General features: G+C 37.5%; 1 protein-coding gene across 1 annotated transcript in view; it reads left to right on the forward strand.

Annotated features, from left to right (window-relative positions):
* Positions 1–25,425, forward strand: part of LOC134740525 (carboxy-terminal domain RNA polymerase II polypeptide A small phosphatase 1) — a 33,237-nt gene that overhangs the window by 6,200 nt on the left and 1,612 nt on the right. The window contains exons 3-5 of the mRNA XM_063673034.1: positions 19,944–20,125; positions 20,446–20,599; positions 23,434–25,242. Of these exons, the coding sequence (XP_063529104.1) occupies positions 19,944–20,125; positions 20,446–20,599; positions 23,434–23,592 (495 nt within the window). The 3' untranslated portion in view covers positions 23,593–25,242. The remainder of the gene's footprint in view (positions 1–19,943; positions 20,126–20,445; positions 20,600–23,433; positions 25,243–25,425) is intronic.

Raw genomic sequence — 25,425 nt, forward strand, 5'->3', positions numbered from 1 at the left:
CGGTAATGCTACCAGTAACATTACCCAGATCGGTAACATTGAGTAACTTTGAAAAAATTATTAGAATTGTATATGCTTTTTTCGTGTTAAATACTTAAGAAAATAATAATGCTATTATTTACAGTCACAAAACAGTCAAGGAATCTCTGAAAGAGTAAATTCCCAATGTTACCGGTAACATTCCCAATATTGCCAGGTATTTTCCCAAAGTTACTGGGAACATTACTATTTGGAAATAATGATTAAAAGTGAAGACTGGAAATAAAGTAAAAGAAAATATGTGTATAAATCAGTTTAATTATTAGAATAAACCAATCAACATCTAAATATATAAAAGAAGAAACTGACTGACTGACTGACTGCCTGACTGACATATCAACACACAACCCAAACCGCTGGTTCTAGAGATTCCAAATTTGGCACGTAGGTTTCTTATAAGGTCTAGGGGTGCACTAAGAAATGATTTTTTTAAAATTCACCCCCCAAGGGGGTTAAATGGGGGTTCAAAGTTTTTATGGGGAACAAGATTAGTTAGACTATTATATTCGAAACTTCACAGGAGTATTCCTAACGATAAATGAATAAACACGTGTTACAGGTTTTTTTGCAAATTCCCCCCTAATAGGGGGAAATGTGGTGACAAAGTCTAAAAATCAACATGGGTATTGTTTCTATGGTTTATCGGGTTGCTAATTAGGAAAACAAGAACGATTTTAAAATCCAACGTGACGGACGTGAAAAACCATCTCCCCTGTTGGGGTGCAATGGGGTTGAAATGTCTAAATATCAATATGGGTGTCGTTTTTATGGTTTTTTGGGACGTTAATTACGAAAATCGCATCGATTTTGAAATTGAATAATGTGCTCATGAAAATTCTTGAAAGTACTCGTATTTGTGCCAAATTGCAATTCAAACGGTCCAGTAGTTTCGGAGCAAATCGGTTGTAACAGAAGGACCGACAGACAGCCACACGTGATCCTATAAGGGTTCTAATTTTGCTTTGAGGTATGGAGATCCGCGTTATCCTAATAGATTTTTAAATTTGTATTTGGTGCCATCTCGATCGTCGTCAATCGGTACCTAGGCGAGTGCGGGCGGCGCGGCGGGACGGACGGGGCGGAAGGAGTAAGTCATCGGGAAACTTCCTGCATTCGTAATGAGTACATTCAAGGTGCTACAAAAAGGTGGTTGTCTGTTTGCTTCTTATAAGTTTAGGTTTCCATTCTAAGTAAAATGCAAAACATCGTAAGTACATATATATGTATTCTACCTACGACCATATACTATATAAACCATCTTTTGTAAGTAGTTATAAAACCATATTTTCTCCTTCCCCTGCCTCCCCCGCACCCTGTACATTAGACAAAAAGCCGCGGGCAAAAGCTAGTTTCGTATAACGTTTCAAGTGACAAACGTCATTTTTGAGTTGTTGGAATTTCGATTTTATATTAATTAATCAAATTTGAAATTAAAGTAGTAGTAGTAGTAGTAAAGGGATAATAAATAATGATCACAGTTTTATACAAAATACGAGCTTTTGCCCGCGACTTCGTCTGCGTGGAATTAGTAATTTGGGTAGCTTATTTTTAAACAATCAGCTAGATTTATTGTTTCCCCATACAAACTTCCACCCCTTTTTACTACCTAAATTTTACCCGCTGAATAGCTTGTGGTAGCCCCCTGGTGGGAGATCAGCAGCGTCTCCAGCAGAAACTTGGTCACCAAAGTCTTGCAGGTGTTCCGGGTCTTGAGCTATCTCCATCATACACTACCAACGACACGTTGAGCGAGTGTTACCCCTGACCTTTTGTACCCAGCAGCACTCCAGGTGTTCCAGATCTTGAGCTTTCCTCATAATACACTACCAGCGGTACGTTGAGCGAGTGTTACCCCTGATCCGTTGCACCCAGCAGCACTCCAGGTGTTCCAGGTCTTGAGCTTTCCTCATCATATACAACCAGCGTCACGTTGAGCAAGTGTTACCCCTGACCCTTTGCTCCCAGTAGCACTCCACATTGTCTTGAGCTTGATCCATCGTATACTACCAGCAGCACGTTGAGCGATTGTTACCCCTGACCCGTTGCACCCAGGAGCACTCCAGGTGTTCCAGGTCTTGAGCTGCCTCCATCATACATTACCAGCGGCACTTTGAGTGAGTGTTAGAAGAGTGGAGAAGAGAACAGGATGACTTCGGGAATAAAAACTACTCTACACCCTCCCCAACAATTAAGACTATCTCCATATCAAATTTCACCTAAATCGGTTTTATTGGGTTCCATACAAATCTCCACTCCCCTTTTCACCCCCTTTAGGGTTGATTTCTAGGGTAAAACCTATCCTGTGTCCCTCACGCAAAATAGGCGCAATAGTAAGACGTCGAGTTGCGGAAACCAAGCCCGCGAATATCTATCCTAGTCCTTCCCCAGGACCCAAATTATCTCCATACCAAACATCATCTAAATCGGTTCAGCGGTTATTGATTCCCCATACAAGTGTCAACTCCCCTTTCCATCACCTTAAGGGGTGAGTTCTGGGATAAAAAAGTATCCTATGTCCTTCCCCGGTACTCACTATCTGTATACCAAATTTATAAAATTGATCCCATAGCTCTTATGTCAGCGAATTAAGAACTATGGGACATATTTTTGAGTAAGTTGTACTAAAAAAATAAGTTTTGAACCTTATTTTATCTCATATAAGTCATCACTATCATCAGTTTCGTATGTTACCGGCTTTTGGGAATGTTACTGGTAACATTGGTAACTTACTAGTAACATTCCCAAATGGAAACTTACTGGTAGCGGGAATGTTACCGCTGCCCATCACTAGTCACGATCGTGTGCCACTGCCTGCCTGTATCACTGCCATCACAATAAATTACAACGGCAATGTTCATTGAGTGATTTTATTAGCCTAACATCGTTTCTGCGACGTGCCGTATATTTAACTAACTTACATTTATTGATAACCAAGGCAGTTCCTCATCGCGTCTAAATATGGAAATATCATTACTGAAACTGTAGCGATGTCTTCTACGACGCTCTTAAAGAAATACGAATAAAGTCTAAATTTGATAAATTCCTGAACTACAGTAGGTATAGAAGTAAAATTCCTCGAGTTATGTTATAATAGGTACCTATTTGTAATTACGTGTTATCTTGTCGTATGCTTATCGTAGTTGCATTTGTTTAAACGCGTTATGGTATTGTTTTTCGTGTGGTTAGATACGTGCGAATTTGAATTGGCACTGGAAATTCAATTTATAATATTATAACTTGAAGTTTATTCCTTTTGGTGATTGTTTTTAGTAAAAGCTTTATACACTAGTAGTTAGCACAGAGCGTTCGACTCGAACGAGTTTTATGTAATTAAGCATGAACCTTTTAACCTAAGGATTATAATAAATAAAGAGATAGAATAGTTAAAATGGGGCCTGTCTCACTTAAAAGACCCACTTTGTCGCTTGCCATAAGGACGCTTTGACAGGTTATTCGTATTAAGATACGAGCAAATTTCGTCCTTATGGTAAGCGACAAAGTGGGACATTTGAGTAGACTTCCACACAAATAAAGACAGTTGTTGTGTCACTCATCACGTTTGATTTAAGCAATAGGTAGAGTGAATTCAGGTTGCAACTGCCATGCAAACATTTGCGATTAGCCGGGTCCACACAGAGCGAGCATACGTGCGAGGCAATTTCCTCGCGCACAAAACGGCCAGTGTAGACGTGCCTCAGCAGAGGCGCGCGTGGTGTATCGACATTTTTAGACATGCCTCGCGCGCGGCGCCTCGGCTGAGGCACGTCCAGGGACCGGAACCGCTTACCCTAATTATTGTATCACCGGTTAAGCTTGTATAAGATTAACCCGATATAGAATTAATTGCGAATAGAGCGCAAACTAAATTAATCTTAACAGTCGTAGTTATTAAATGTTAAAGATGTTACCATGACAACAGACACAATTATGCTCTTAGTTTAGAATTAACCCCATCAAATACCCTATCAAAGCGCTTACACAATACCTGTCAGTTAAACGATTAATTCATCATAAGCTTAATTTAGTAATGAGATTAACTTCATATAAAATTAACAGAATCAGATGTCAACCCAAACAAACGATTAATTGCGAATGACTTAATTTCAAAGAGGGGGTTTTCGGTCTCATGGCACGTCTACACTGGCCGTTATGTGCGCGAGGAAATTGCCTCGCGCGTATGCTCGCTCTGTGTGGACCCGGCTATTGGAGATGTTTAAATGTTTATTCTTGATATCTACATTATCTACAGCAATTAAATCGTTTATCCTTATAACTGTCAACGGAGGCAAAGTTGACGGTACTAATATTTTTAATTGCCTTTTGCTTAGATACCTAGATAAAAACAAAAACAATTTCAAAGTTGCCACATTATTTATTTATCCGAAACTTGTTTCGGAGTAGGTATACTTGTATACTGACAATGACGATACATATAAAATCAATTTCATATTTCACAATTATTATGTATGCCGTACGATTAAATAAATAAATAAATAATTTCTAGTAAATATGATGGTAGCATCAATGCTATTATGTATTTATTTTGGATAGTATAAATTGTGGCAAACCCTCTATTTAGAAGTTTCTTACTTAGTCATATCATTAAATATGTCTCGCTGATAATTGTCCAGATAGTATAATTAGATAATTACTAATATTACGTCATACAGAAAGCATAATTCTATCTGTTTTAAGAGATTAGATACGGGCAGCTGTGACTGTGACTATATACCGTTCACTCCAGAGCAAATAAAACAGGTCACTTAATACGAAAGTTTCCATAGAGAGTGACCTATTTTCATTGCGTCCGAGTGTAATTTTACTAGATTTTGTTAGTGACCTCAGAATGTTTGTAACCCCCCCTCCCACCTTGTCACAAAATGTCACATTTTCTTGACCCCCTCCCTCCCCCTAAACGTGTGATGTAATTAATGGATGACCCCTATAGTTTAGCGAATTATCCGAACGCAGACTTAGTTTCTCCGTAATTTTATAAGGTTAACACCTTATATATTTTAACGTTAATTTTTATGTCAAATTTTAATATTTTGCACAGATTTTTTTGCTTGATTTTGTTCCTAAAAACCCAACATATCGATTACGGAACTAGTCTCGGTCCTAAATTGTACTAACAGCAACATTCTTAACCGACTCGGTGGACCTAATGTCTTTGCAATCAGGCTTACGAATTCCTAGTTAAAAGTCACACGAACTTGCCGCCAAAAAGCCGCTTCCATACAATCGAGGTTACCCTCTCATTTTAAAGCGACATCCTTAAGTTACAACATTAACGTAACGTCATATCAGCCGAAAGGCGTCCACTGCTGGACAGAGGCATCCCCCAGGGATCTCCACAACGACCGGTCTTGCGCCGCTCTCATTCATCGGCTCCAGATCGTCGGACCATCTTGTTGTGGATCTTTTCCTGTTGCGTTTTCCGGTTCGCGGTCGCCACTCAAGAAAACTTTCTGCCCCATCGGCCATTGGTTCTGCGAGCAATGTGGCCCACCCACTGCCACTAGTGCCACTTAAGTCTGGCTCTCTGAGCTATGTCGACAACTTTGGTTCTGCGGATCTCCTCGACATAGTTTTCGTAAAAATTGTTATAGGTAGATAGGTACAAAGAAAATACAGTGAGTTGAAGTTTTGTATAGGTGCTAGCAAAGCGGATATAATAGGATAGAGCGGTAGTTATCGCTATCTCTACTGAGCTCGTTCACTTACCTGTACTAACAATGGCATTCTGTTAAACAAAAGCCATAATTTCTTTTGTGTGAGCGCGTGGCCTTTGTGCCTGCGCGCGTGGCCAATTGTGTGTGAGCCTCAGGCACAAAGGCCACGCGCTCACACAAAAAATAATGGCTTTTGTTTAACAGAATGCCATTGTTAGTACAGGTAAGTGAACGAGCTCAGTAGAGATAGCGTTAACTATACTGTCATAGCAAATTTTGTAGCCACAGTAAATTCACTGCCATCTATCGACACACGATTAAAACTAAAAATTAAGATGTATCATAATACCATATAATGTATTTATGTATGGATAAATGATTTTTTTTATTTGCATTAATTATTTTTATAAGTACCATTTTGACCCATGTTCTTTCACGATATGCGTTAAAATTGTTAAATAACAAACGAAACCGTCAACGCCATCTATTCGAGAGTAGGCCAAAGGTAATGGCGCCGTCTTTCCGAGAATCAAATTTTCTTGATTTTCGGGGCACGTTTTTTCTTAGACTTTAATCTTTATCCATCTATTACGGAGTTATATCTATCTTTGGTCACAGCTTTGGTGCTAGTAAAACTACGAAACTACTCTTAACAATGTGAAAGACAGATAGTAAATATATACTTTAATTCGGTAGCCACTGTGTAGGCGTTTGTTGTCGATTTCACTTTCTTCTCGTGTCACTACCTCTCACTCTTAGCTTTTTAGGGCAGTGTTAAACTTTTGTTTGCTTTGCATGGGAACTTGTCTTCATTCAATTGTATGCTAGCCGTATCGTATTTTTTATTCTTTGCTTTTGAAATTTAAACTATGATTTACGAAGTACGATTGTATTTATCTAGGATTCTTACCTATTATTATTATGTAAGTTGTTCGATAGGAATATTAGTAACACTAGAGTCTGAACCAAAGTAACTGCACGGACTTTGTAATAACAAATTGTGGGACTAATAACAAAATTTCTGTTTATGAAACTGTGACGTATATAATGACATTTCCTCATTTTGTTCGCTCAAAGTAGACTCCGTGGACGTAAGCCAACTCAGCATATTTCAAAAGATTAACAATAACCATTCTTATATTGTAAAAATGTAGTTACCAGTAGTGTTGGCCGAACGTTAATTGCAATTAAATAGTACAAATTGAACCGTAAACCGTAACGGACGGTTACAGTTTACAGTTCAATTTGTACTGGTTAACGGTTAATTGCATTAACGTTTCGGCCAACACTGGTAACCAGGTAATATAATAACTAATAAGCCTGGCCCACATATCTCAGCCGGCTTTAAAACAAAAATCGTTATCAATGTTATCATTATCAAATGCCACTGTCACAGTTTCTCGCTATCTCGATGACCTTGTGCTATGCACTTGATTGTGCTTTATTATTTGGATTTTGCTGCTGTGTCTAGTTCCGTTTATTTTATTTTATTAAACACAAATTATTTGGTCGAATGGACCCCGTACTGCATCAGCGAGCGTGACATTATATACCTATCTAAGTTGGGATGCCAAATTAAATTAAATCCAACGTTTCAAGCTCTTAAAACTCTCGCTCTTAAATTCAAATGGCTTTTTATTTGTGTCGGGCCTTATGATATGATATGATTTATTTATCTCACAATATACAATTGCACTTAAAATTACACATAGTAAATTCTTAGGAATTTATATTGTTATCGACAGTTTTTATAACATTATAAATAATTGAATATGAAAAATAACAGTGACAATCAAAATTACATTCAAAATTATTAAATTACAATCGTATGTGTCAGCAGTTTCATAACTATATATGTATATGTGACGTTTTTAACCAAAAGGTACCACATTGTCGCTTGTCGATAAGGTTGATTTCGAATTGAAGCTATATGGAAATAGCGCCTTATTGACAACCGACAATAAGTACCCTTTTGGTTGAAAATGGCACATATAGGCTGGTTGATGTGAAAAGAAATGTGTTATCCACAAAATTCCATTACGGTAGGAGTGATTTACATTTTACGTGCTCATTGTATTATTCTGTCCCTTTTTACCATCTTCAATTTTCCTTCTTCCCAAGCATTAAAAATAATTCTTTTTTATTTTAGTCTGTAGCTCGATTCGCCCCGTTTCTCAGTTCATGAAATATTTACCAAGAGCTTTGCAGATGTATTGATTTGTGCGAATGTCGTCAACCTTCCTTCATATACGTAATTTCGAAGATGTTTACACTTTTTTCTTAATTCTTAAGATCTAATATTATATTACCTCCTCTAGTTTGTGACACACAGACTGTATTTGTGTATGTATAATATCTATCGCCGTTAAGACCTTTCCGATCGGTAAAACTTTATCGTCTGATTGTCGCGTGACTGGACATAAGAAGCCAGTATATTAAGTATCGAGATCGCGTTAATTGCAAATATTAATCTAGATCGAATGAGATTTTCTCATTTAATTTCCAATTAAAACGAAAGTGGAGGACCCGCGCGAAATCGACTTTTCATACAAAGGTAGTCCTCATTTTCCTCTGGATATTTACACTATTCAAAATATTTTGACACAATTAGTTCAAAACAAACGGTGGTTGCCGTTTGTTTTTTTTTCGTTTTTCAATTATTATAAAAGTTAGGAGCATTTAAAAGTTTGTATGAAATCTGTTTTTCGCTCCTAATTTTTACAATAATCAAAAAATCGAAAAATTCAAACGTGGCAGCATAGCTATGGTAAATATACATCAAATTATGTAAACATATTTTCCTATAATGTCAATATCCAGAGAGGAAAATGGGGACTACGTTTGTATGGAGAAGTGACCGTCCCCTTTCCTCTTAAAGTCGTCGTAAATCTGATCTCTACCTTACATCGTTAGCCGCTTCCTGATGTGTCTAATTAAAATATTACCAACACACCCGATACTGTCATTGTGGACATTCGATACTGAAACCGTTTGCAAACTAAACTGAACCTTCATCTCCAAGATTTAAATCACATTTTGCATTGATGCTGTAGACAATGTTTGCTCCATACATGACCTCAGAAATATCGCGCCTCGTTTGGTATCATTATGTTTAGCGTAAATTGAATCAGGTATTTGAGTTAGGTTATGACATGTTTAGGTCTCCGTAAATCCGGTTTGGACAATAGTTATATTAGTTATACTGGGGAAATGCTGGAATAGATACTCAGGTAGGTAAACAGCGAATTAACAGTGGAATGAACAGTCTTATGGGGCCCACCCATTACCAGTCCGCCGGACGATATCGGCCTGTCGGTTGTTCGGAACAGTCAAATTTTTGTTCTGACAGGTCGATATCGTCCGGCGGACTGGTAATGGGTGGGCCCCTTTACACGGGGAAGTAAATCCACACAAAATATCGCATTAAGTGGGGATTATGGATTAGGCCATAAAGGTAAAAAACATTGCTATTGAACTTCCCAATATTTTGGGAATTAAATTCATGTAAAAATTATAGAATTGCCAGTAGGTAGGTACCTGGAGCGGTGTTCAGATTGTTCAATCTGTTACGGTTTTGTAATGGATATGAACTGTCAGCTGTCAACAGCGACATTTCTTCAACCATATTCATATCAAATAGATAATTAGATATCTATATAGACTTCCTGTTTGATTATAATATTTATGAAACTTGTAAAGCGTATAACTGTCATGTTTTATGGTCCTGCTTAGAATATAATAAATAACATTGAAAAGCACCACAGTTAGTCTACATTTCAATTTGGAAATGCTTCGGTCTACGTTTCAAACACAAAGATTTTTTCACGGTTGCAGACAAAACGCAGCAACTCCTAAACTAGTTATTTTTCTCAATGTCCTTAACGAGTCGCGAGGCCTATAAGGTTCCCTATACGTTTTTGAAAAGCACTAAAAACCCTACTAATTCTAAGCGTTATACGCCTTTTTGCCATCGCACCGGTCTATTCCTGTCTAACGTTTCAGTTGGAAGTAGAGCGTGGCCACGTGGACCCTTCCAGTGCAAGTGAAGCCGATCAAGTGCTGTTATCTTTGAGGGCGATTGTGTCGGTTTTGAGGGCTTGAGTTGCGCTAAGTTAGCTTTTTAAAGGGGTTTAATGTAGCATAGCTGTTTGAAATGTATGTGTGTTCCTAAAGTACCTACTATTACACGCTATGCTCTATTAGGGTGTTCTTTCGGCTCTTTCAGGTCAGGTTGATAGTGAGATAGTTCACAGACAGTAGGTTGGTAGACTTGGTAGTGTAGAGTTGAATTTACGTAAACCTCGTCTTCTGCATTACCATTGTCAATTTCAGTCAAATAATGTTCGCTTTCTGGGGCCTTCAATTCAAACCGAAGCTATTTTTTTTAAAGAAGTTAAAAAAACGATTACTTGATTTATAAAATTATGGCTAGGTCCTGTTTTGTCCTTTGAATTATCTAGTGAAGTATAGTGACCACTGATTGCCATATTTGGCATACAGCTATAAAAATTCAGTCGCCCAAGCGTTTTTGGAGGGTGCGGGCCCTTCAAAAACGCTTGGGCGACCCAATAAAAAAGCTTGATTTTTAGTAAAAAGCCAACAGATTATAAATGGTTCCCACTGTCTGGGAAAAAGTCTGGGAAAAAGACTGGGAATGTCTGGGAAAAAGTCTGTAGTTTATGTTTTTTTTTTTGGATTTGGCATAACGTCATAGACAGACATACTAAAAGGAGACGCTGCAATCGTTCTCCTCCTTAATTATTATCCTCATTCCTCAGAGTTCGCGTGTAAATGTAACGTGTAGTTTGCCTGTAGGACGTTTAATCGCGCGCCAATCGCAGTCTGTTCGTGGACAAGCCCATTCAGTTGCCGTTCATCTATTTGCAGATCCTACAAATATAGCTGTCCATTACTTACTACCGTTTTTTTAAAAATAACCATGTAGCGATTTGTAGAGTAACTTTCATGTTTATTTAGATTTGATAATCGCTTGCTAAAAATTATCAATCGATATTGACACGTAGTCGCGAATTTGTACAGTATCAGGCATTTGCAAATCTTCAATTGCATCTTTAAATTCTTTGCGAAACGTGTCACAAATGTTTGCCCAACATGATCTTTACTTGACACGCGCAACCCCCTAAATTGATTGGTGATAATAATGATAATGTTAATAATCAATAAGAGCTGCTGAATTGATAATGGAAAGGGACTTAGTTGCAACGTCAAATATAAAGTACAATAGCCTTACCTTGTTGCAACCAACACGTGTGTGTTCTCAAAACTTTCCAAACTTTAAGCTACAAAATTGCTTCGCCGCACGCCAACATTGGCTTCTTTTTAACCCAGCATAATTAGTCAATTTGAGCTGTTATTTCAATGGCAATTTTCCCCGTATTCACGGTTCACACACACTGGCACGAAGCCTTTCAAATGCCAGTATCAGTCATACTCTGCGCGTCTAAAAATACTTGGTGCGGTACTTGGGTAACTCGAATCAATCTCGGCATTCTAAGCTATTTATACCCGTTCCGATAACAAACCCTTATAAGATCCAGTGCGTATGTTTGTTTGTCACGAACGTCCTTAACATTGAACTTGCGTTAACGTATGGAAGTTAAGGCTGAGCTGACATTCCGACCGTATATAGAAATTGATTTTTTCCTTTGGAACTTTTGAAGGAAGGATCCTTTTGGTACTTGTTCAATTTCTTAAGTGTTCTTATGGGGTTATAAGCGTTCATATCTCATCAACAGCTTTCCTTGTATTATTCTTTCCGGCGTCGATCTGATACTTAGTTTGGAGTCTCTTTTTCTACCTTTCTGTGCATTTAAATGTAAAAGATCATTTGGGGCGTTGCTCTATTTAAAATAAATCAACCAAGGATTCTGTTTGTTCCTTTTCAAGCCAACCCTAGAAATGGGTTAAAGCTAATGCGTCTCACGAAAACAGAATTCATTTACTTGCGAAGTACTCTATTTTTGGATTCAGGACGAGTGAACTAATATATTTGGGACTTGTGCAAACATTCTTTAAATAACTTCATTGTGCAGACTTTTTTACAGTTTCGTAAATAGCAATGTGGCAGACTATCAAATTCAGATTTAGCATCACTTTTATGGGAAACTATTTGTGCATTTCATCGTGGTATCAAGTCGGTACAAAATTTTGCAGTCGCCTCTCCAACCACAATAGAATCTGTACATTCTAAAGCTTCATTGTTTTAAAGTTATTTTTATCTTTTACTGCTGTAAATTACACACTGCTGTAGTTACGGCTCGGCTTTACAGTTTGAACCGTAGTTTTATAATCATAACTTATATGGCGGATATGAGACCCAAATAAAAATAATTAGTACCTACTTAGTAGGGTTATGGTTGGGAATCGAGGTCACATCACATCACAACCTCGACATAGGACATTGGTTTATCGTCCATTGTGTACGGAAATGTGCAACATTAACCGCGCGGACGACTTGAGGTTTTTGGGAGAACCAGTGTAACGTGACCTCAAGTTCAGCAACGAATATGCATAGGTTTTTTTGGACCTGAGGACCTGACTTGGGTTTCCTTCCTGCCTGTTAACTGTAGTTAAGCGATCAGACTGTACGGTGGGATGGTCCCTTACGTTACCATACTCTTATGAATTTGCGCTCCACTTGCTCCAGTGAGATTACTTGAAGCGTTTCAAGTTTCAACTTTACATGGGATGTGTCTGGTTCGCTAAACAAGCTTAGGGTAATCGGAGAGTTCTCTTATACTGGCCATCCCGAAGGGACGACTCTGCAAGCGATTCGTATTGTGATGTCACCGTCAAAGTTTCAAAGACGCTTATGGTAAAGCGACATTCCGATGACGATATGATATAATTGACGCGCATGCGAGTTTAGTATTGTTTTAAATAAATTATTCGTTAGTATTGCGACTCGTGTGGTTAATATGCACTGTTAGGGTATGAGATTGCAATGTGCACGTGTAGTATGCCGTTCATACTGACTCGTATGCTATATACACATTGGTAGTTAGATTTAAATCACAGTATGACCTGTCCTGGAAAACCTCAGCGGTCAAAAATTTTCTATTTGCAAAACTTCTATTAATTAACAAGTTTTGATTAAGATGCGGGATGGTTGCTAATTTTGTTCAGTTGACTTTCTTTGGATTAATTTCGTAAAATAACATAAATCACCCAATGAAATTTTACAAATGACAAAGGAACGTTGCAGCTTGCAACACAATTTTCCCTTCTTTGTTAAAATAGCTAAGTGCCCATTCGTGTTTCCTTAGTAGGTTGGGTAATAGATACTATTACTTATTCTGTGGCGCTTAAGGAGAGGTGAAAATGACATTTTATTTTTAACCCTCGTGCTGAACTAGAGACACGTGTACAGTTTAAGGCGATTTATATTTAGAAACGTATTGCTTTATTATCGGCCGTCTAATTAAAATATTTATTTTATTCTGTTTTTAGTATTTGTTGTTATAGCGGCAACGGAAATACATCATATGTGAAAATTTTAACTGTCTAGCTATCACGGTTCATTAGATACAGCCTGGTGACAGACAGACGGACAGACAGACAGACAGACGGACAGAGGAGTCTAAGTAATAGGGTCCCGTTTTTACCCTTTGGGTACGGAACCATAAAAAATGTCTAAAGCACGTTTATTACTTATGTAAAGTCATTCATTAATTCACTTAGCTGTTGACGTCACGGTAATTAATTTGAAAGGCAAGCCCACGAGTTAACCTGTAGCTGTAGCTCCAGGCATGTTACATGCAACAGTCCGCTGCCGCGGTCTTTTGTGTTAAATAGATTTTCTTCTTTCTATAAGGCACTGCCCAACAACACATCCGTCTCAAATTATTTTTTTCACATAATAAGACAGTTTGCCCCAAATGAGTATTAAACAGTATCACGCACATCTTAACGCAATGGCTGCACCAGCTTGCCAATATGGGATTTCAACTCACTCTTTCAACCGGAGATAGGCAATATAGAAAACACTATTCTGTCAGCTTGCTACGCGCTCAGAAGCCTGAGGGAGGAGCTCACGATAGAGCAGCTCAAGACAGTGTACTATGCGTTAGTAGAGTCCAAGCTAAGGTATAGCATCATATTCTGGGGAAATAGCTACAAACAAAATATTAATAGAGCTCTGGTCGTACAAAAAAGAGCGATCCGAACCATTCTGCGCCTTCCACAGTGGATATCCTGCCGTGATCTCTTTGTGAAGTTGGGAATCTTGACAGTTCCTTCATTATACGTTCTCGTTTTGTTGACTTCCCTTGTCAAAAATATATCAAAGTACGAGTCTTCTACAGAACAGGAGTTGCGCCTTCAAACGCGTACTAAAAACATTAGGCCAACTTTCTACCCTAGACAACAAGCTGCAAGGCATAGTGTGAAATACCAGGCTGTCAGAATCTTTAACAAGCTGCCTGTAGAACTAAAAGTCATCACGGACTATGAACATTTTAGAAAAAAATTAAAAATATTTTTATTGAGGGGGTGCTTCTACAGTATTGACGAGATCTTTGCGGATTTCCCACATTGAGCGATTGTTTGTATTGTCTTAACTGTATTAGTGTTTTTATTTTTTATTTTTATAATTAAATTTTATTTTATTTTTATTAATAGGTATATGCACGTTGACTTGTTAAATTGTAGATGCATAGTTTAAACTTATATTTAATTTAAGGCTGTATATATTGTAAGTTTTATATTGTAAGGATTTCAAACACAATGCTTGTATTGTTTCTGAATAAACTAAATCTAAATCTAAATCTAACTAATAAATAGTACAAAAAAAGGAACCTCGTCTTGCTACACAAAAGTTAAAGCACGCACGTTGTTCCGCCTTTTGTCTTAAAATCATGCAAAATCTCCATGTTATTATGATTTAAAGAGATTTCAGAACCTATACAAAAAAAATAGAAGTGACAACCACATGATGATCGATCGCTATCCAAATGCTATTAAAAATTCTGTCGAGCTTTCGTACTAAACTTTGCAAGTAGGTTTTTTGAGCGGTCTCATGAAGTCTCCTTTTTCATAATTCCTTCACCCGTCACTCTATCGGTCTGCACATTATACATGGCTAGTATTACTAACCATATCCATATACCGCCCATTGTTAAGTCGGTTTTGGTCTCGACTCGACATGCGGTACATGTCAAGGCCGCAACCTTGGAGTATGCTACATTGTTACAGGAATCAATGCTACCTCCCAATGTCGAAGCCTGTGTTCGGTTCGTATTAGAACTTGGCTGGTGCTTCAACGGTTAGGTTTTTGCTATGCATAATTTTGTTAATTTGTTTTTATTACCTGGGTCTTTATTTATGTACATACAAACTGAAAACTGACGCAGATTATTAACTGCGATTAAACTTACGTATGCTACAGGCTCTAGTACATTAAGCAGGATTTGTTAAGTAGATCGAGTTAGCTAATCAAACCTGAACCTAATCTAAATGCTGATTACTAATACGCAAGATTAACCTACAAATTTGTCGTCCGTTTGATTTGAAATAAACTTAAAATTTTGTATTTCGCAAACGAAAGCCTAAGGTGAGAAATAGTTTTGTAAGAACTAAGCCGTGGTCCGTGGACGAACATTGACACAGTCGACACACTCGACACAGATAGACGGACGAGGACGACCATAGTTAAACCATATATATTGCTTGTTAAGAGTTGAGCAAGTTAGCGAATATAGCGATGATTAAAACTAAGATATGCCTTCCGGTGCCCAAAGAGGACTTCATATTCTGGCATTTTTTGAGCTATTTCTTTAGTGCTATTAGTTTTAGAATTTTAATACATATGTGGTATTTTCTATAAAAAGGGACCTTATTGTCGATTGCGCTTACGCCATTATAAACGATCCTCCGATATAAATACAATGCCGCGCGACGCTGTGCGGCGTAAGCGCCATCGACAATAAGGTCCCTTTTCATAGAAAATGGCCCATATTAGTAACAAAACTATCATGGTAATCTATTTTTAAATGTCATTTTATCGAGTCAATCACTGTTCGTGACCAAGCTAATCCACGAGTCACATTAAAGCCAGTCACAGACGGAGCGATAATATATCTGTCGATATCGGCAGATACCGACAGATATCTGCAAGTATCGCTAAGCACCACACACGCAACGAAACCAAAATATATTCTGTGTAGCACCTACATTATACCAAAATATATCGTAATATACCAAGCAGATGCCTTGCGATAAGATATCGGCAGATACCAAAATAAATACAGCTTCGTGTGTTGATTCTGTCAAATAGTTCGTAAAAGATGCCGTATTTGTCGGTATCTGCCGATACATTATCGCTCCGTCTGTATCGAGCTTAACTTTATGGCTAACTTTACGTCTAATATGACTCACAAATGGTACAAAACATACATTATGAAAGATTGAACACTAATAAAACTATACTGCTAATCTGATTAAGGGAAAATAGTCGAACCAACAAAGAACTGTAACAAAGGCTTTGTCTGTAAAGTTTTGCTGAATGAAGTAGCTAACTACGAGGGTTATTTATATATCTACCTACTAATACTCACCTTACATACTTTTAATTATTGGTATTGAACTTGTAAATCAAGGACATAAAACGTATAGAGTGGATAATAATTATATGTAGTAGAATATTTTACTATTGTCCACCGACAAGAGCTAGGCTCTTAAATTAATGATGATGATGAGAATATTTTAGTAGGTAGGTATTCGTTAGTATATATTAAACTACAACAATTACTTATAAGTTATAATTATATCGATATTTCTACACAAGCATTGTACGGAGTATTGTTAGTGACGGCAATTACTTACAGAGAACTTAGAGTTCTAGATTGTCACTTCCTTTCTATTTTGAGACAATTTAGTACACTCATCCTAAAGGGCTTAAGAGAGCTTAAGCGAAATAACAAGCTTAGTCTTTCTTTGCTGATACGTTTGACGTTACAATTTCCTGAAATAGGGGTTCAAACACGTTGAAGCCAAATCCTATTTCTTCAATATGTCATTGTATCCTTCTTAGCTAGAATTTAAACATTATACGACGGTTTTAAAAGACTTGCAAACTGTTTGATTTTCTCGATACTAAATGTGTCTTTAGGGCTAAAGTTATTTTATGTGAGAAATGCTGTTGTAACACCGTTCACAGTGATTTATATTCCTAAAAGGTCAATTTGCGCACGTTCATATTTTACCCGCCACGCCATTAAATTATGGCTAAAATTAGCGTACAAATTTATGGTACTAAACTAAAATTAGTGTACTACTAATAAAACACATTTCAATCTGATAAAAAAAAACTACCGTGTGTAAGTTAGTCATGCCTTTCATATAATGAGGCATTCTTAATATAGCAGGTATTTATAATTTGCAAAGGTCAACCTGCTTAGGCCTTGTTGCGAACTTTATGACCCACTGAGGGAACGTAAACCGTGTGATGTTGTATAATGAAGCCATTTCTAGTTAACTGCCGAGAAATTAACATTGCTGGCACTTTGAAATTATGCTTGGCCCGTGGACGATATGGGAACGGACGTTTTAAGAGACGATTGAACGACGGGTAAAGGGACCATTAGTGAGCCATTGAATTTTAATTGCTTCAGAACAATACTTAGTTCCGTATCGTGTGAGTATATCTATGTGACAGTCTTGTCTTTTACCGATTTGCTGGAAAATTGAAAAACACTAACCACACGGCTGGAATTGGAAATAGCCATTTCACAGAAGGCCCTAAAATCACAAAATGTTCATATAAATTTAACATGCGATTACGTGCAGTTACGAGTAAAAGCAAATGGTCCTAGCTAAGTTTTAAGAAATATATGACTCCCTAATAAGAAGGTAAAATAGCTCTGTAACGAAAACTACGTACCTACATCAAGTCAAAACACTAATCTCGACAATCTCGTCGAAGATGTTTTACATAAACTACATGTCTAAAATGTCTTTATACATTAAAATTTGCAAAGGTCAACTACTCTAGGCACGTCCACGCTCCACAGTTTAATGGAAATAATTTTATTGTAATTTATTTAAGCGACATTGTCATCGCTGTGCAATCAAATTGCTGAATGGGGAATGCAATAAAACCTAATGGTAATGGCTGTGATAATTTAAATGCTTTTTCATTACCTTAATTTTTTATCTTTTCAAGGGTTTCACTTGAAACTTGCCTACTAAAAAAACCGAAATAAATGTCATATAGGAATGAAAAAACAAACCTATAGGCCAGGAATGCTACGAAGTCAAAAACACAATTTTTGACTTCGTAGCTTTGTTTGGATTAGATAGGAGGCGAGCATATCAAATTAAAGTAATAATGTTTAGAAACTGTCAGCAACTTGCACATCTGTAGACACATAATAGATGTATTACGAGTATGCTCTGTATTTTTGTACATAATGTAACATTTAATAGTTTTGTTTTTTCCTTCGTATATGAGATTTATTTCGGTTTATTTAGTATTATAGGCACTTTGTTAATAATTTGCATGAAAATGTGAAAGTATTCATATTGCCTGCCTTTGATATTTAAATATCACATTTCTTGCATTTTACGTTAACCTTGGGTCAAGTCAAGGTGGCCATTTAGATTCCTAGAATAATAATAAAATCTGACAAGTTTTCGACTTCGTATCCATCAAATGCCATCTCACTAATGTATTTCATTCTTAATGAGGCTAAGCTTTAAAATTAACCTGACACCACTGGCTTCCGCATTTTATTTCAGAAATATTTGTCATTTCTAATAAACATACAGGGAATTCTAATGAATTTAGATTTCATTCTTTGTATTTTATCCCAGTTATTGACTGAATAACAGTTCTACAAAATCAAATGGAAAAAAACACAGAAAAAACTAAAGGTGGTCGCAAACGCTACGCGATTTTTATTTCTTAGCCTCGTATGACCCCGCGTACTTGAACAAGTACAAATTATATTCGAATTTTAAAGTCTTATAGAAATGAAACATATTTCCAAATTCAAAAACAATTCCCTGGGTCTTACGGGGATTAATGAAGGAAACGAGTCATTTTGTATAAGACGATGCGCTTGCTTAGTAAGTCGAAGATGTCAGTCCTCCTATCGCCATTCATCATTCAAAACAAAGATGTTAGATGCCAGGCGTATCCCATGAGTAATCCAGGGAATTCCTTATTTGTTATCGTGTCGTCACAACCCTTTGTCTACGCTCGCGAACTCGGCAAATGTTTATACAACCGAGTCAATATTAGGGCAAATCGAACGTTACCCACACAAATAATGAGGTTATTATGTACATATTACTTTGATGTTTGAGATTCGGTGCTTAAGGGAAGGAAAATAATGATCTTTATTGTTCAAATAGGTAGAGTCCGTTCCACGCTAAGTTTTCATGCCATGTACTATGTCAAGAACGGCGCTCCTATAAGAGATATGTCCCTATGCATTATCACTGCCAAGTCAGTGCAAACTTAGCTTGGTCGGAGTCTAGGTACACCACGAGTGCCCTTTTAGGTTTTAGGTAACTGTCGTGAATATTTTCAGCTTTTCTTAATATTAAAATTATTGTCTACGAGAAACTTAGTACTTACTTAGTATTTGTTTCGGTAAAAGGCAAGTTCGTCGTTGAATGAGTCATCCTAGGGAGAGAATCGCGGGTGACTCATAGTGGCTCACAAGTTTACTAACATTTCTAGATTGCTCCCGTTAGATTGATTAAATTTTATGAGCGATGTGACAAGCGTTGTTTTCATCGGGATCTCCCATTCAATTGCAGGATGCGTGTCACCCCTACCTTCACAATCGACCTTGCTTGCATTGAATATGTGAGGTTTAATCTAATTAATCTTCTACCGGTTAGGTCTGATTGATTACTAGGATAGTTAGATCGTCTTTTCATTCATATTGATGGCATGTAGTTGATGCGAGTGGGTCGTTATAGTATCTGTAGACACATAATACATATATCACGAGTATGCTCTGTATTTGTGTATATAATACAAGTATTAACTTGACACAATTAACCTATCGATCAATAAAGTTATGAGGCACCTTCATCATCTTATCCTGGTCGATTTCCGCTATGGCGGCAGAAGACTATATTAAGAAAGTCGTTTCTAATCTCTCTTGGCATTTTTTATAGCATTTACCTCCTGTTACCATGCCTACATCATACATGACATCCAGCTGTGTGCTAAACCTGTGTGTTTTTCTTTTGTTCCAGCCAATAAACAACGCGGACTTCGTCGTACCGGTCGAAATTGACGGCTCCGTGCACCAAGTGTACGTCCTCAAGCGACCGCACGTCGACGAGTTCCTGCGGCGGTGCGGCGAGCTGTACGAGTGCGTGCTGTTCACCGCCTCGCTCGCCAAGTACGCGGATCCCGTGGCCGATCTTCTCGACAGGTTAGTTACAAGTTAGGATTAGGACACTTGAGGTAGATTCCGTGCTCCAAATGTACTATGTTTAATATAAACACAAAACAACGAATCACTTAAATTACAGATGGTTAGGACCATTTGATATTGGCCTCAAGCAGTTGTTAGCAATCGGTCTCGTTTAGGTTTAACTACTGATTTCCACCTTAGTAGTTGGATATTAATCTCGGGATGGAAACAAACCTTTGGGACTTCAGCGCGACGACTAAACGAATGGTCGCTTGTATATACAATAAAGGCTAACCTTGTGGAATACAAGTTACACGTTTATCTTTCATGTTCCACAGATGGGGCGTGTTTCGAGCACGCTTGTTCCGGGACAGCTGCGTGTTCCACCGTGGCAACTACGTGAAGGACCTCAACAGCCTGGGCCGAGATCTACGGCGCGTCGTTATAGTCGACAACTCGCCCGCCTCCTACATATTCCACCCGGATAACGCGGTGAGTGGATCAACGTATCGTATATAGTGTTTTGAGAACCCTATCGTTTCTTATTATAGTGAAATATCCTGTAGTTGTACCTACCACGGTTAGTCCTTTTCCCCCGTCTATATGAAACGGAAGAAGCTGAATAACAGTACCTACTCTGATTTGAGCAATTGTTAGGGCTCACCTGGCTGACTGTTCCGAGCAGTCATTAGCGCACAGTTAATTACATTAAATAATATTAAATAAATTAAATAAATTCTGTATTCCTATCAGCAGCACTACGCTTTGATGTCCGCTTTTGCATGCACCGCTAAAAAATAAAAAAGGTTTTTTTCCAAGGCAAACAATATTACCCGATATTGTTTTGGGGTAAATCACTAAGCAACTACGTCAACAAAGTTAGTTCTTGCCCTTAAACTGCACGCCTCACATTTTATTACCACAATAACACTAGAACCCACACGAAACCTTATAATGTCTGTAACCATCTACAATGTTAATTATTCGTAAACCTTATTGCAGAAGCATAAGGTCCACCATCGGGCAATTAAAAGGTATCATTATCTTAGTGCTTCGACGTGGCAGATCTAGACAAACCGCAAACATAATCTGTACGTCACGGTCAGAGCAAATCGTAGATAACGCTGATAGTGCCACAATGAGTGCAATGGCGATAAGTGACAATTGTTATAGATGATGAATTTTGAATATCGATGTTATGTTTTGAAGATCGATAAAAGTGAATATATCTATGGGCCATCAATAAATTACATCACACGAATTTCATGATGTTTTCACCCCTCCCCTCCTCCTTGTCCCCTCTGGTGTGACGTCAAATTATTTGGCAATCTTGTTCCCAACGAAATTAGCAATTCGAATGAAATATTATAATTTTTATAAAGAAATGTTTTCAATAATATATATATATATATATATATATTATACATAATGAAATATTTATTTGCTTAAACATGGTAATTACATACAGATGTTATAAATTAATACAATATATTAAGTTTATTATATACAACACATAGTTCATGATCAGCAACGCAGGCTTCGTCAAGTGCTTACAACAATAAATCAGCTACAGGCTTCGTCAATCTTAAACACTAAATTAAACTAGGCCAAGTCCCCACTTCGGACCGTAGCCGGTTCAAAAGTCCCCATGACACTGGCAGCGTTGCCCCGTTGAATTGCCAAGGAGATCTGTTGGACCAGATACGATCCGGAGCGAGGATCGCCACCCCTTTCTCTTAGTCGCCGACCCAATTGCCACACAAACTCCTTAGCCTCCGCACCCCAAGATATATTATTATTAGCATATTAAGATTAATTCAATTGTATTATTAACAAATTATATGGGCATTTGTCTGAATTGAATAATTAAAATGAAAATAGCTATATTAGAAATTTTATGACAGAACTAGAACGTGTGATGTAATTAATGAATGACCCGTAAGTTATGTCGAGTTGACAAATGCCAATACACATGGATAAACCTAACATACAGCATTCGATGAAGCGCCTCTTCAAGACCGGAGGTAGCCAAGTTGAACACTCGTATGTGATACAACCGGAGGTCGTTAGTTCAAATCCTGGCTCGCACCAAGCTCTTGATTTTTTTTATAAATAATATGCTACCGAGCCTGCCTTGACCAAGGAGAGATAAACCAGGCGCCATGGAGTTGACACGGAGTGATAGTTAAAAAACTCGTGTTTGTGGGAACATTCTCATGTTCTAATCACATCATTGTCTGTTGACGCGCTAATACGTATTTAGCTAGACAGGTTACTGATAATACTGATTCCTGTATATATTACAGAATACATTGGCATTGTAACTAAGTCAAGTTTGAGTTGAAAACATCTTTTTAATACAGTTGCTCAAAAAGTGCTATTTTACGTAGCTGTTTAGCGTGCGGAAAGTTGGTTTTCGCGAACTAGTGCTTTTTACTTTTCCATTTTTTTTTTATTTATACTTGTTCCAATTCATGACTACTTATTGATGAGTGTTAATATTAGTTTCCTTTAAACGACGTAATCAACATAAAAACCTACTGTTAATGTAAGAATACGAAAAATATACATATTTTATAATTTAATTACTTACCTCATCATCATTATAACACATTTATTTTTTAATATTGAATATTGAAAAACCGTTCTTAATAAGTTGTCTGAACGGAACGGAATAGCTGCCGAAACGCCTGTCAAAGAAGAGGCGTTTTTTCTTACTTTTACTACCTACTAAGACGCGTTTTAAGTTTCCAAAGTTTTTATTCCTTACTTGTTGTTTTTATTATTTTTTCGCAAATGTATTAAAAAACGTCGTTCGATACACGTGCGGAAATGTCATTCTTCACTCGTCCCGAGTCTTGCCACGAGCCGTAGTCGGACTCGCGCTCCGAGGGTTCCGTACTTTTTAGTATTTGTTGTTATAGCGGCAACAGAAATACATCACCTGTGAAAATTTCAACTGTCTAGCTATCACGGTTCATAAGATACAGCCTGGTGACAGACAGACAGACAGATGGACAGACGGACAGCGGAGTCTTAGTAATTGGGTCCCGTTTTTACCCTTTGGGTACGGAACCCTGAAAGATGAAAAAAAAATGAATAATAATAATTATTATTTTTCTTGATTTTCCGAAGTACGTTTTTTTCTTAGACTTTACTTATCTTATACGGAGTTACATATCTTTAGCATTACGAAGTTTATAGGCATATTTTTAACCATCGCATCTTGTTCCCAAAGTCGTTACTAGACGTAAGGTGTATAACGGTATCTACGGAAACGATTAAGTTTCTCAAAATAAGTTATAACGCGTTTTTTTGTTTTCCAGGTACCCGTCGCGTCGTGGTTCGACGACATGACAGACTCAGAACTGTTGGACTTGATACCGTTTTTCGAGAAACTGAGCAAGGTGGACAGTGTATACACAGTGTTGCGCAATTCTAACCACCCGTACAATCCCACGCAGAACAACTCGCCTAGTACATAGCCCGGCCCGCCGGCGCGCCGCGCCCGCAAGGAGCGGCGGCGCGAGCGCGATGCTCGGGATGCGCGAGTGATGCGCGAGCTGCGCGGCATGCGCATGCAAGTGCGCGAGTGGCGCGCGCGAGCTCGCGACGACGCGACGCTCGAGCTCGCGAGTCTCGAGCTCGCGGCCCCGGACCCGCCAGCGCCGTACACCTTCCTCGAAACACTCATTAAGAAAGGAGCGAATTTCGTCTTAAGTGCCAATTTTGCCTTCTGGATAGTAAGGACGTTATTTGTACCTATTTTACAGTTTAGGTATTTCTTAGTGCGTAAGTGGTCAGTATGATGGATTTGTGATGTTTCTATATATATTTTTCACAGGTTTATTTGACTCGCTGTTGAGCTTGCGGTATTATGTGCGTGTTCTTATGTAATCCGACTGTATTTCGGAGTTGACTTATAAATAAAAATGTCTTAAAGTACGCATTCGGGTTACCAATACTAACAATAAATGAATTTGCAATTTTTTTTCCAAAGACAACCCTTTTTATATCGTGCTTGGGATCAAATATAAATAAGTTAGATATTTTTACCTAAAACGTCTTAGCGGTGATCATTCATTAAAAAATATTTTACAATATTTCAATTATACTATAGATTGTATCTTTGACTCTAAATGAAATCTGAATCGATGGACTTTTACATAATCGCTTATCTCAAAATCGATTTATTCCCGTACTGGACAATTGTAAATATTAAAAAAAATTTATACTACAGCTGATAGCTTCAATCATATAGGTATATCGGAATCATGGTAGTGTACATATAGTTAAATGAAATAATATAAGCCAGACAGAAATGCACTTAAGGTGAATTTAATCGCACTATCCGAGGTCGATGTCGCAGTCAAAAATAAAATAAAACAATATACATGAATTATTTTAAATAATTATTTTACTTATAGCTTACAAAATTGACTCTTCCAATAATTTGACATACAAATTATAATTTTAAATTATTTTATAGCTTAATTTTACTACGTAAAATAAAAATGTTTACCCAATTGGAGCACTTAGTGTTACACAGCCTGCGTAAGGTTTGTGCACATTAGACGTAATTTTGTAACGTATTGTTACTATAGGTGTATATTTATTGTGTACATACCTTGGTGTTTACCGTTTAGGCACTACGGACTTATCTTTAACGGCCCTCCGTAAGTCCCCGCGTACTTGTACAAGTACAAATTCAATTCGTGTTTTGAACTATTATAGTAGTAAATGAAATTTCGAAATTCGAAAGCGTAAAAATTGGCTTAGTTCTTACGGGCTTAAGGCAAATGAACCTTCGAACACCTGTTAGAATCCACCTAGATAAGAGAATTTAATTTCAATTATATGCAAAACACTGTAGCCCTTTCTGATTACTTGTAATAAGGTCTCAAATGTTTTCGAGATACGTAGCTGAAGATAAGTTGGTGGTGTCACACAGTTCCCAATGCATTGACGACAATAAACGTCATTCGAGTGTCATACAAATCATTTTAATGTAATGTATTGAATATGTTTATATTGAACACGGGTGGTCAGTTCAATTTGGCATCTTAATGTATTAACTCTGCTCTCATGTAAGTCTTTAGCTACTTCTAAATTCGACTTATGTCTGAATGAATAAAGTTCATTTCCGAAGAAAGAAAATCCAAAGTAAATCATATCGTTGTGGTAGACTGCAAAAATATTTTCTTATGCAAGAATGCTTGGAATTGCTTTTAAATAAGTTCCCTTTTGTTTAAATTGCAAGGAAAACTACGGACGATTTTGTATCACGCGACAGTCATTATCCATCTCTATTTAACGCT

The sequence above is a fragment of the Cydia strobilella genome, chromosome 4 (genome assembly GCF_947568885.1).
Source record: "Cydia strobilella chromosome 4, ilCydStro3.1, whole genome shotgun sequence".
Lineage (NCBI taxonomy): Eukaryota > Metazoa > Arthropoda > Insecta > Lepidoptera > Tortricidae > Cydia > Cydia strobilella.